General features: G+C 37.1%; 1 protein-coding gene across 2 annotated transcripts in view; it reads right to left on the minus strand.

The window, feature by feature from the left end:
- PAK1 (p21 (RAC1) activated kinase 1) overlaps nt 1-8,031 on the minus strand; it is a 69,860-nt gene extending 61,829 nt beyond the window's left edge. Inside the window, exon 1 of one of the 2 annotated variants that reach the window (XM_075337503.1) lies at nt 8,007-8,031. In XM_075337503.1, the coding sequence (XP_075193618.1) occupies nt 8,007-8,030 (24 nt within the window). In that variant the 5' untranslated portion in view covers nt 8,031. The remainder of the gene's footprint in view (nt 1-8,006) is intronic. The other variant, XM_075337504.1, reaches the window with a different exon arrangement.
- Nucleotides 8,032-14,063: the final 6,032 nt, after the last annotated feature.

Raw genomic sequence — 14,063 nt, forward strand, 5'->3', positions numbered from 1 at the left:
AGGTACATTACTTGCGGTGATGGAAGCCGCTGCACTCCTGATGTCAGCGCTGGTCCACTGAGTTTCTATGCCCGCCGCGTTCACAGATCACCTCTCGCGAGAGGCCCATGACGTCACCACCTATTCACAGTCTCGGGGCCCGCCCGCGAGAGGTGATGTAAGAACATGGGCTGTCAGTGACGAGCCGCTGATGTCAGGAGGGCAGGACCTTCATCACCGCAGGTAATGAACTTTACTAAACCTCCTGACGGCAAACGCTCATCATCCTCGCTGCTGCTCGCTCTGCAGTGGAGGCATATGCTGACACTGCAGTGCGAGCAGCCACAGGGCTGGAGCAGGACACAGACTGTACGGACACCCGAAGGAGGTCACACGGAAGTGCTTCCATGCAGCTTCCAGGGATTTTTGCGGGCCCCATTGACTTGTATTGAGTTACGGTCCCGTTCTTACGGAACAGAATAGGACATGTTCCATAATAACGGAAACGGACATACGGCATACGATGTGTTTTTCTGTAGGATCGGATTGCACACGGAAGTGGTTTTCCGTGTGCCCATCCGATCCTACACAAAAGACATTGAAAAGATGGTCCTGTCCCATGGGTCCTGCAAAAAAAACAGGAACTGACCAGGACAAACAGAACGGTCATGTGAATGAGCCCCCTAGGACAGAGACCTGGAGAGGCGTACGAGCCTCAGTTTTCTTGCACCCACTGTGAAATATGGTGGATGATCGGTGATGATTTGGGGGATGCTTCAGCAAGGCTGGAATTGGGCAGATTAAACTTTGCGAAGATCGTATGAATCAAGCCGCAGACAAGGTTATTCTGGAAAAACAGTGTCTTCCTTCTGCTCAGGCAACGTTCCCCCAACTCTGAGGACTGGTTTTTTCCAGCAGGACAATGCGCCATGTCACACAGCTAGGTCAATCAATATGTGGATGAAGGACTACCACATCAAAACCCTGTCATGGCCAGCCCAATCTCCAGACCTGAACCCCATTGAAAACCTCTGGAATGTAATCAAGAGGAAGATGGATAGTCACAAGCCATCAAACAAAGAAGAACTGATTACATTTTTCACCAGTAGAGGCATAAGGTCACCCAAAATCAGTGTGACAGACTGGTGGAAAGCAGCCAAGACGCAGGAAAGCTGGGATTAAACATCATGGTTATTCCACAAAATATTGATTTCTGAATCTTCCTGAGATAAAACATTATTAGTATTGTTGTTTCTAAATGATTATGAACTTGTTTTCTTTGCATTATTTGAGGTCTTATAGCAATGCATTGTTCTCTTATTTTCAACATTTCTCATTTTCAGAAAATAAATATAAAATGTATTGCTTGGAAATTCGGAGACGACGTCAGGAGTTTGTAGAATTAAAGAACAATTTACATTTTACTCAAAAATATGAAGAGAAAAATCAGAAAAACTGACAATTTTGCAGTGGTCTCTTAATTTTTGCCAGAGCTGTATATCACTGCACAAGATAGACTAATACAATGCAACAAGTATAATACTGCTCTTATGTACAAGAATATAACTACTATAATACTGCCCCCTATATACAAGAATAGAACTACTATAATACTGCCTCCTATGTACAAGAATATAACTACTATAATACTGCTCCTATGTACAAGAATATAACTACTATAATACTGCTCCTATGTACAAGAATATAACTACTATAATACTGCTCTATGTACAAGAATATAAGTACTATAACACTGCCGCTATATACAAGAATATAACTACTATAATACTGCCTCCTATGTACAAGAATATAACTACTATAATACTGCCCCTATATACAAGAATATAACTACTATAATACTGCCTCTATGTACAAGAATATAACTACTATAATACTGCCCCTATGTACAAGAATATAACTACTATAATACTGTACCTATGTACAAGAATATAACTACTATAATACTGCCTCCTATGTACAAGAATATAACTACTATAATACTGCCTCCTATGTACAAGAATATAACTACTATAATACTGCCCCTATATACAAGAATATAACTACTATAATACTGCCTCTATGTACAACAATATAACTACTATAATACTGCCCCTATGTACAAGAATATAACTACTATAAAACTGCCTCTATGTACAAGAATATAACTACTATAATACTGCCCCTATGTACAAGAATATAACTACTATAATACTGCTCCTATGTACAAGAATATAACTACTATAATACTGCCCCGGTGTACAAGAATATAACTACTATAATACTGCCCCCTATATACAAGAATATAACTACTATAATTCTGCTCCTATGTACACGAATACAACTACTATAATACTGCACCTATGTACAAGAATATAACTACTATAATACTGCCTCCTATGTACAAGAATATAACTACTATAATACTGCTCCTATGTACAAGAATATAACTACTATAATACTGCTCCTATCTACAAGAATATAACTACTATAATACTGCTCTATGTACAAGAATATAAGTACTATAATACTGCCGCTATGTACAAGAATATAACTACTATAATACTGCCTCCTATGTACAAGAATATAACTACTATAATACTGCCCCTATATACAAGAATATAACTACTATAATACTGCCTCTATGTACAAGAATATAACTACTATAATACTGCCCCTATGTACAAGAATATAACTACTATAATACTGCCCCTATGTACAAGAATATAACTACTATAATACTGCCTCCTATGTACAAGAATATAACTACTATAATACTGCCTCCTATGTACAAAAATATAACTACTATAATACTGCCCCTATATACAAGAATATAACTACTATAATACTGCCTCTATGTGCAAGAATATAACTACTATAATACTGCCCCGGTGTACAAGAATATAACTACTATAATACTGCCCCGGTGTACAAGAATATAACTACTATAATACTGCCCCCTATATACAAGAATAGAACTACTATAATACTGCCTCCTATGTACAAGAATATAACTACTATAATACTGCTCCTATGTACAAGAATATAACTACTATAATACTGCTCCTATGTACAAGAATATAACTACTATAATACTGCTCTATGTACAAGAATATAAGTACTATAACACTGCCGCTATGTACAAGAATATAACTACTATAATACTGCCTCCTATGTACAAGAATATAACTACTATAATACTGCCCCTATATACAAGAATATAACTACTATAATACTGCCTCTATGTACAAGAATATAACTACTATAATACTGCCCCTATGTACAAGAATATAACTACTATAATACTGTACCTATGTACAAGAATATAACTACTATAATACTGCCTCCTATGTACAAGAATATAACTACTATAATACTGCCTCCTATGTACAAGAATATAACTACTATAATACTGCCCCTATATACAAGAATATAACTACTATAATACTGCCTCTATATACAAGAATATAACTACTATAATACTGCCTCCTATGTACAAGAATATAACTACTATAATACTGCCCCTATGTACAAGAATATAACTACTATAAAACTGCCTCTATGTACAAGAATATAACTACTATAATACTGCCCCTATGTACAAGAATATAACTACTATAATACTGCCTCCTATGTACAAGAATATAACTACTATAATACTGCCTCCTATGTACAAGAATATAACTACTATAATACTGCCCCTATATACAAGAATATAACTACTATAATACTGCCTCTATGTACAAGAATATAACTACTATAATACTGCCCCTATGTACAAGAATATAACTACTATAATACTGTACCTATGTACAAGAATATAACTACTATAATACTGCCTCCTATGTACAAGAATATAACTACTATAATACTGCCTCCTATGTACAAGAATATAACTACTATAATTCTGCCCCTATATACAAGAATATAACTACTATAATACTGCCTCTATGTACAAGAATATAACTACTATAATACTGCCCCGGTGTACAAGAATATAACTACTATAATACTGCCCCCTATATACAAGAATATAACTACTATAATTCTGCTCCTATGTACAAGAATAGAACTACTATAATACTGAACCTATGTACACGTATACAATTACTATAATACTGCACCTATGTACAAGAATATAACTACTATAATACTGCTCCTAAGTACAAGAATATAACTACTATAATACTGCTCTATGTACAAGAATAGAAGTACTATAATACTGCCTCCTATGTACAAGAATATAACTACTATAATACTGCTCTATGTACAAGAATATAACTACTATAATACTGCCTCCTATGTACAAGAATGTAACTACTATAATACTGCCCCTATATACAAGAATATAACTACTATAATACTGCCCCTATGTACAAGAATATAACTACTATAATACTGTACCTATGTACAAGAATATAACTACTATAATACTGGATCCTATGTACAAGAATATAACTACTATAATACTGCCTCCTATGTACAAGAATATAACTACTATAATACTGCCCCTATATACAAGAATATAACTACTATAATACTGCCTCTATGTACAAGAATATAACTACTATAATACTGCCCCTATGTACAAGAATATAACTACTATAATACTGCCTCTATGTACAAGAAAATAACTACTATAATACTGCCCCTATATACAAGAATATAACTACTATAATACTGCCTCTATGTACAAGAATATAACTACTATAATACTGCCCCTATGTACAAGAATATAACTACTATAATACTGCCTCCTATGTACAAGAATATAACTACTATAATACTGCCCCTATATACAAGAATATAACTACTATAATACTGCCTCTATGTACAAGAATATAACTACTATAATACTGCCGCTATGTACAAGAATATAACTACTATAATACTGTACCTATGTACAAGAATATAACTACTATAATACTGCCCCTATGTACAAGAATATAACTACTATAATACTGCCCCTATATACAAGAATATAACTACTATAATACTGCCCCTATATACAAGAATATAACTACTATAATACTGCCTCTATGTACAAGAATATAACTACTATAATACTGCCGCTATGTACAAGAATATAACTACTATAATACTGTACCTATGTACAAGAATATAACTACTATAATACTGCCTCTATGTACAAGAATATAACTACTATAATACTGCCCCTATATACAAGAATATAACTACTATAATACTGCCTCTATGTACAAGAATATAACTACTATAATACTGCCCCTATGTACAAGAATATAACTACTATAATACTGCCTCCTATGTACAAGAATATAACTACTATAATACTGCCCCTATGTACAAGAATATAACTACTATAATACTGTACCTATGTACAAGAATATAACTACTATAATACTGCCGCTATGTACAAGAATATAACTACTATAATACTGTACCTATGTACAAGAATATAACTACTATAATACTGCCCCTATGTACAAGAATATAACTACTATAATACTGTACCTATGTACAAGAATATAACTACTATAATACTGCCCCTATGTACAAGAATATAACTATTATAATACTGTACCTATGTACAAGAATATAACTACTATAATACTGCCTCCTATGTACAATAATATAACTACTATAATACTGCCCCTATGTACAAGAATATAACTACTATAATACTGCCCCTATGTACCGTACAAGAATATAACTACTATAATACTGCCCCCTATGTAAATAATATAACTACTATAATACTGCTCCTATGTACAAGAATATAACTACTATAATACTGCTCCTATGTACAAGAATATAATTACTATAATACTGCTCCTATGTACACGAATATAACTACTATAATACTGCCTCCTATGTACAAGAATATAACTACTATAATACTGCCCCTATATACAAGAATATAACTACTATAATACTGCCTCTATGTACAAGAATATAACTACTATAATACTGCCCCTATGTACAAGAATATAACTTCTATAATACTGTACCTATGTACAAGAATATAACTACTATAATACTGCCTCTATGTACAAGAATATAACTACTATAATACTGCCCCTATGTACAAGAATATAACTTCTATAATACTGTACCTATGTACAAGAATATAACTACTATAATACTGCCGCTATGTACAAGAATATAACTACTATAATACTGCCCCTATGTACAAGAATATAACTTCTATAATACTGTACCTATGTACAAGAATATAACTACTATAATACTGCCGCTATGTACAAGAATATAACTACTATAATACTGCCCCCTATGCACAAGAATAAAACTACTATAATACTGCCCCCTATGTACAAGAATATAACTACTATAATACTGCTCCCTATGTACAAGAATATAACTACTATAATACTGCCCCTATGTACAAGAATATAACTACTATAATACTGTAACTATGTACAAGAATATAACTACTATAATACTGTCCCTATGTACAAGAATATAACTACTATAATACTGTACCTATGTACAAGAATATAACTACTATAATACTGCCTCCTATATACAAGAATATAACTACTATAATACTGCCCCTATGTACAAGAATATAACTACTATAATACTGCCTCTATGTACAAGAATATAACTACTATAGTACTGCCCCTATGTACAAGAATATAACTACTATAATACTGCTTCTATGTACAAGAATATAACTACTATAATACTGCCCCCTATGTAAATAATATAACTACTATAATACTGCTCCTATGTACAAGAATATAATTACTATAATACTTCTTCTATGTACGAGAATATAACTACTATAATACTGCCCCTTATGTAAATAATATAACTACTATAATACTGCCCCCTATGTACAAGAATATAACTACTATAATACTTCCCCCTATGTAAATAATATAACTACTATAATACTGCCCCTATGTACAAGAATATAACTACTATAATACTGCTCCTATGTACAAGAATATAACTACTATAATACTGCTCCTATGTACAAGAATATAACTACTATAATACTGCCCCTATGTACAAGAATATAACTACTATAATACTGCCCCTATGTACAAGAATATAACTACTATAATACTGCCCCCTATGTAAATAATATAACTACTATAATACTGCTCCTATGTACAAGAATATAACTACTATAATACTACCCCCTATGTACAAGAATATAACTACTATAATACTGCTCCTATATACAAGAATATAACTACTATAATACTGCCCCCTATGTACAAGAATATAACTACTATAATACTGCCCCTATGTACAAGAATATAACTACTATAATACTGCTCCTATGTACAAGAATATAACTACTATAATACTGCTCCCTATGTACAAGAATATAACTACTATAATACTGCCCCCTATGTACAAGAATATAACTACTATAATACTGCCCCTATGTACAAGAATATAACTACTATAATACTGCTCCTATGTACAAGAATATAAGTACTATAATACTGCCCCCTATGTACAAGAATATAACTACTATAATACTGCCCCTATGTACAAGAATATAACTACTATAATACTGCTCCTATGTACAAGAATATAACTACTATAATACTGCTCCCTATGTACAAGAATATAACTACTATAATACTGCCCCTATGTACAAGAATATAACTACTATAATACTGCTCCTATATACAAGAATATAACTACTATAATACTGCCCCCTATGTACAAGAATATAACTACTATAATACTGCCCCTATGTACAAGAATATAACTACTATAATACTGCTCCTATGTACAAGAATATAACTACTATAATACTGCTCCCTATGTACAAGAATATAACTACTATAATACTGTCCCCTATGTACAAGAATATAACTACTATAATACTACCCCTATGTACAAGAATATAACTACTATAATACTGTACCTATGTACAAGAATATAACTACTATAATACTGCCCCCATGTAAATAATATGACTGCTATAATACCGCTGGCATATCTGTGTGTACGGTATATGTCAGTGCTGGAGCTGGTTTCTTGTGCATTGATGTATCGGTCACCTGGTTGCTGACGCTTCTTCCCATCATTTTCTTATCTCATTAGCTGCCTCTATAATCTCTATATCCAGGGTCCCCGATATTCATCTTCGCCCCTCTCCGCTCCCCGCTGTGCGGCTTCTTCACAGAATCATTTGACAGCTGCGCCATTGTTTGCACTTTGTCTCCTGATGAAAAATGTCCCCTGGAGACTTGTGATCTGTGCATGGTTAGGAGTGACTTGGATACAAGACCTCAGCAGACAGTATCACACATGATAACTTAGATACACCAGAACGACAGTATCACACAATGGGATTAGAAACAAGTCTCAGCAGACAATATTACATATCACACAATTAGATACATGGCTGAACAAACAGCATCACACAAGAGGCTTAGATACACAGCACAGCTCAGCAGACAATATCACACAGGATAAGAATAGATACAGTACCACAGACAGTATCACACAGGATAGGATTAGATACACAGCTCTGCAGACAGTATCACACAGGATAAGATTAGATACATGGCTGAACAGACAGCATCACACAAGAGGCTTAGATACACAGCACAGCTCAGCAGACAATATCACACAGGATAAGAATAGATACAGTACCACAGACAGTATCACACAGGATAGGATTAGATACACAGCTCTGCAGACAGTATCACACAGGATAAGATTAGATACATGGCTGAACAGACAGCATAACACAAGAGGCTTAGATACACAGCACAGCTCAGCAGACAGTATCACACAGGATAAGATTAGATACATGGCTGAACAGACAGCATAACACAAGAGACTTAGATACACAGCACAGCTCAGCAGACAGTATCACACAGGATAAGATTAGACACACTGCTCAGCAACAGTATCACACTGGATAGGATTAGATACACAGCTCAGAAGACAGTATCACAGAGGATAGGATTAGGTACATGGCTGAGCACACTGTGTCACACATGAGAAGCTTAGATACAGCTCAGCTGATAGTATCACACATGCGAGGCTTAAGGTGGTGTCACACACAGCGACGGCGACAACGACGTCACTGCTAAGTCACCATTTTCTGTGACGTAGCAGCGACGTCCCGCCTGCGGTAAAAATCGGGTAACCAAGGGAAGCCCTTTCCTTGGTTACCCGATTTTTACCTTAGTTTCGCTTCCACCCGTCGTCGCTGGGGGCTGGGGGCTGGGGGCTGGGGGCTGGGGGCTGGGGGCTGGGGGCGGGTGAGATCTGCCTGTTGACCATGTAGCGACGCTCCGGCGATCCTGATAAGGTCAGATCGCTGGTCATGATTGCTGCTGCGTCGCTATGTGTGACACCCCCCCCCCCAGCTTTAGATACAAAGCTCAGAATACAGTATGATACTGGAGAAGCTTAGATACACTGCTCAGAAGACAGGATAACACATGAGATACTTAGATACACCGCTCAGAAAACAGTATCACACATGAGAGGTTTAGATACACGACTGAGCAGACAGTATCACACGAGAGGCTTAGATACATGGCTGAGCAGACAAACACACATGAGAGGCTTAGATACACTGCACTGCAGACAGTATTACACATGAGAGGCTTAGATACACCACTCTTCAGACAGTATTACACATGAGAGGCTTAGATACACTGCTCAGCAGACAGTATCACACATGAGAGGCTTAGATACACTGCTCTGCAGACAGTATTACACATGAGAGGCTTAGATACACCCCTCTGCAGACAGTATTACACATGAGAGGCTTAGATACACCACTCAGCAGACAGTATCACACATGAGAGACTTAGATACATCGCTCAGCAGACAGTATCACACATGAGAGGCTTAGATACACTGCTCAGCAGACAGTATCACACATGAGAGGTTTAGATACACCGCTCAGCAGACAGTATCACACATGAGAGGCTTAGATACACTGCTCAGCAGACAGTATTACACATGAGAGGCTTAGATACACCACTCAGCAGACAGTATCACACATGAGAGACTTAGATACATTGCTCAGCAGACAGTATCACACATGAGAGGCTTAGATACACTGCTCGGCAGACAGTATCACACATGAGAGGTTTAGATACACTGCTCAGCAGACAGTATCACACATGAGAGGCTTAGATACACTGCTCAGCAGACAGTATCACACATGAGAGGCTTAGATAAATCGCTCAGCAGACAATATCACACATGAGAGGTTTAGATACACCGCTCAGCAGACATTATTACACATGAGAGGCTTAGATACATCGCTCAGCAGACATTATTACACATGAGAGGCTTAGATACACCGCTCAGCAGACATTATTACACATGAGAGGCTTAGATACACTGCTCTGTAGACAGTATCATACATGAGAGGCTTAGATAAATCGCTCAGCAGACATTATTACACATGAGAGGCTTAGATACACTGCTCTGCAGACAGTATCATACATGAGAGGCTTAGATACACAGCTCAGCAGACAGTATCACACATGAGACTCTTAGATACACCGCTCTGCAGACATTATTACACATGAGAGGCTTAGATACATCGCTCAGCAGACAGTATCACACATGAGAGGCTTAGATACACTGCTCAGCAGACAGTATCACACATGAGAGGCTTAGATACATCGCTCAGCAGACAGTATCACACATGAGAGGCTTAGATACACAGCTCAGCAGACAGTATCACACATGAGAGGCTTAGATACATCACTCTGCAGACATTATTACACATGAGAGGCTTAGATACACCGCTCAGCAGACAGTATCACACATGAGAGGCTTAGATACACAGATCAGCAGACAGTATCACACATGAGACTCTTAGATACCCCACTCTGCAGACATTATTACACATGAGAGGCTTAGATACACTGCTCAGCAGACAGTATCACACATGAGAGGCTTAGATACATTGTTCAGCAGATAGTATCACACATGAGAGGCTTAGATACACTGCTCAGCAGACAGTATGACACATGAGAGACTTAGATACATCGCTCAGCAGACAGTATCATACATGACAGGCTTAGATACACCGCTCAGCAGACAGTATCACACATGACAGGCTTAGATACACCGCTCAGCAGACAGTATCACACATGACAGGCTTAGATACACCGCTCAGCAGACAGTATCACACATGACAGGCTTAGATACATCGCTCAGCAGACAGTATCACACATGAGAGGCTTAGATACACAGCTCAGCAGACAGTATCACACATGAGAGGCTTAGATACATCACTCTGCAGACATTATTACACATGAGAGGCTTAGATACAGCGCTCAGCAGACAGTATCACACATGAGAGGCTTAGATACACAGATCAGCAGACAGTATCACACATGAGACTCTTAGATACCCCACTCTGCAGACATTATTACACATGAGAGGCTTAGATACACTGCTCAGCAGACAGTATCACACATGAGAGGCTTAGATACATTGTTCAGCAGATAGTATCACACATGAGAGGCTTAGATACACTGCTCAGCAGACAGTATGACACATGAGAGACTTAGATACATCGCTCAGCAGACAGTATCATACATGACAGGCTTAGATACACCGCTCAGCAGCTCTGTGCCCGCCCCGCATGCTCTTGCTCTGGTCTCTAGCACATGAAGGTCGTCTCCTCTCTATGATAATTTATTCTCCCGATCTCGTTCATCACTTTTCTGTCTAATCTGAATCTTGCCGATCAGCGAAGTCCTGATCATCTCCCGACCAAGGACGCCCGACCTCTGGAGATCCTGGACTCTTCTGTAGATTTAACTATTTCTTGGACATGTTTCTTCCCATGAAGACTGAGTGACAACAACCAATATGGCCAACGTTACCGCTCCCACAGGGGATGTATCAGCTCCGGGGCTCCCGCTGCAGCATGTCCCATAGAAGCTGCATAATACTGTATAGTGGCCCAAACCATGTGGCCCAGCTTTAGGCAAGTTTTCATTCACAGTCATGTGCAAAAATTTGTGACCCCCTGTCAAATTACACATTCTGCTGAGGAAGTTCAATGCGGGGAACAAGGCCAAATCATACGTAGGACTCCCATCTGCAGACTGGCGAGAAACACTGGGGATGAATAGGGCTGCACTGCCAGCAAGCGGAAATGATCTATTGCTCCCTGTTATCAGCCATTTGAAAGGAAGTGCAGAAACTCCACTTCTTATAATAAGCTGCTAACTCTTGGATTAGTAGTCCTTTAAAGTACATTAATATGTGCGGTATATATAAGGTGTACTGTCCCGGCAGCACAGCTGTGCGGAGGATGCGCCTCACCTATAGAAAGATCCCCAGTCTGTTCCCTCAGGCTAAATTTATCTAAGATCAATCATCATTCTCCTCCAGACAGATTACATGGAAATCACAAAAATGAGGATGCACCTTACACAGCAGACAACCATCTGTGCACCGGTACTGACAGGGAATGATTAGAACAATGCAAATGTGCAGAGGTATTATAGCAGTTATATTCTTGTACATAGGAGCAGTATTACAGTAGTTATATTCTTGTAAATAGGGGGCAGTATTATAGTAGTTATATTCTTGTACATAGGGGCAGTATTATAGTAGTTATATTCTTGTACATAGGGGCAGTATTATAGTAGTTATATTCTTGTATATAGGGGCGGTATTATAGTAGTTATATTCTTGTACATAGGAGCAGTATTATAGTAGTTAAATTCTTGTACATAGGAGCAGTATTATAGCAGTTATATTCTTGTACATAGGAGCAGTATTATAGTAGTTATATTCTTGTACATAGGGGCAGTATTATAGTAGTTATATTCTTGTACATAGGAGCAGTATTATAGCAGTTATATTCTTGTACATAGGAGCAGTATTATAGCAGTTATATTCTTGTACATAGGGGCAGTATTATAGCAGTTATATTCTTGTATATAGGAGCAGTATTATAGTAGTTATATTCTTGTACATAGGAGCAGTATTATAGCAGTTATATTCTTGTATATAGCGGCGGTATTATAGTAGTTATATTCTTGTACATAGGAGCAGTATTATAGTAGTTATATTCTTGTACATAGGGAGTAGTATTATAGTAGTTATATTCTTGTACATAGGGAGCAGTATTATAGTAGTTATATTCTTGTACATAGAGGGCAGTATTATAGTAGTTATATTCTTGTACATAGGAGCAGTATTATAGTAGTTATATTCTTGGGGCGGCACGGTGGCTCAGTGGCTCAGTGGCTAGCACTGCAGTCTTGCAGCGCTGGGGTCCTGGGTTCAAATCCCACCAAGGGCACCATCTGCAAGGAGTTTGTATGTTCTCCCCGTGTTTGCGTGGGTTTCCTCCGGGTACTCCGGTTTCCTCCCACATTCTAAAGACATACAGATAGGGACTCTAGATTGTGAGCCCCAATGGGGACAGTGTTGCCAATGTATGTAAAGTGCTATGGAATTAATGGCGCTATATAAATGAATAAAATTATTATTATTATTATTATTATTATTCTTGTACATAGGGGCAGTATTATAGTAGTGATATTCTTGTACATAGGGAGCAGTATTATAGTAGTTATATTCTTGTACATAGGGAGCAGTATTATAGTAGTTATATTCTTGTACATAGGGGGCAGTATTATAGTAGTTATATTCTTGTACATAGAGGGCAGTATTATAGTAGTTATATTCTTGTACATAGGAGCAGTATTATAGTAGTTATATTCTTGTACATAGGAGCAGTATTATAGTAGTTATATTCTTGTACATAGGGGCAGTATTATAGTAGTTATATTCTTGTACATAGGAGCAGTATTATAGTAGTTATATTCTTGTACATAGGGGTAGTATTATAGTAGTTATATTCTTGTACATAGGGGCAGTATTATAGAAGTTATATTCTTGCACATAGGAGGCAGTATTATAGTAGTTATATTCTTGTACATAGGTGCAGTATTATAGTAGTTATATTCTTGTACATAGGGGCAGTATTATAGTAGTTATATTCTTGTACATAGGGGGTAGTATTATAGTAGTTATATTCTTGTACATAGGAGCAGTATTATAGTAGTTATATTCTTGTACATGGGGGCAGTATTATAGTACTTTGT

This window comes from Anomaloglossus baeobatrachus, chromosome 2 (genome assembly GCF_048569485.1).
Source record: "Anomaloglossus baeobatrachus isolate aAnoBae1 chromosome 2, aAnoBae1.hap1, whole genome shotgun sequence".
Lineage (NCBI taxonomy): Eukaryota > Metazoa > Chordata > Amphibia > Anura > Aromobatidae > Anomaloglossus > Anomaloglossus baeobatrachus.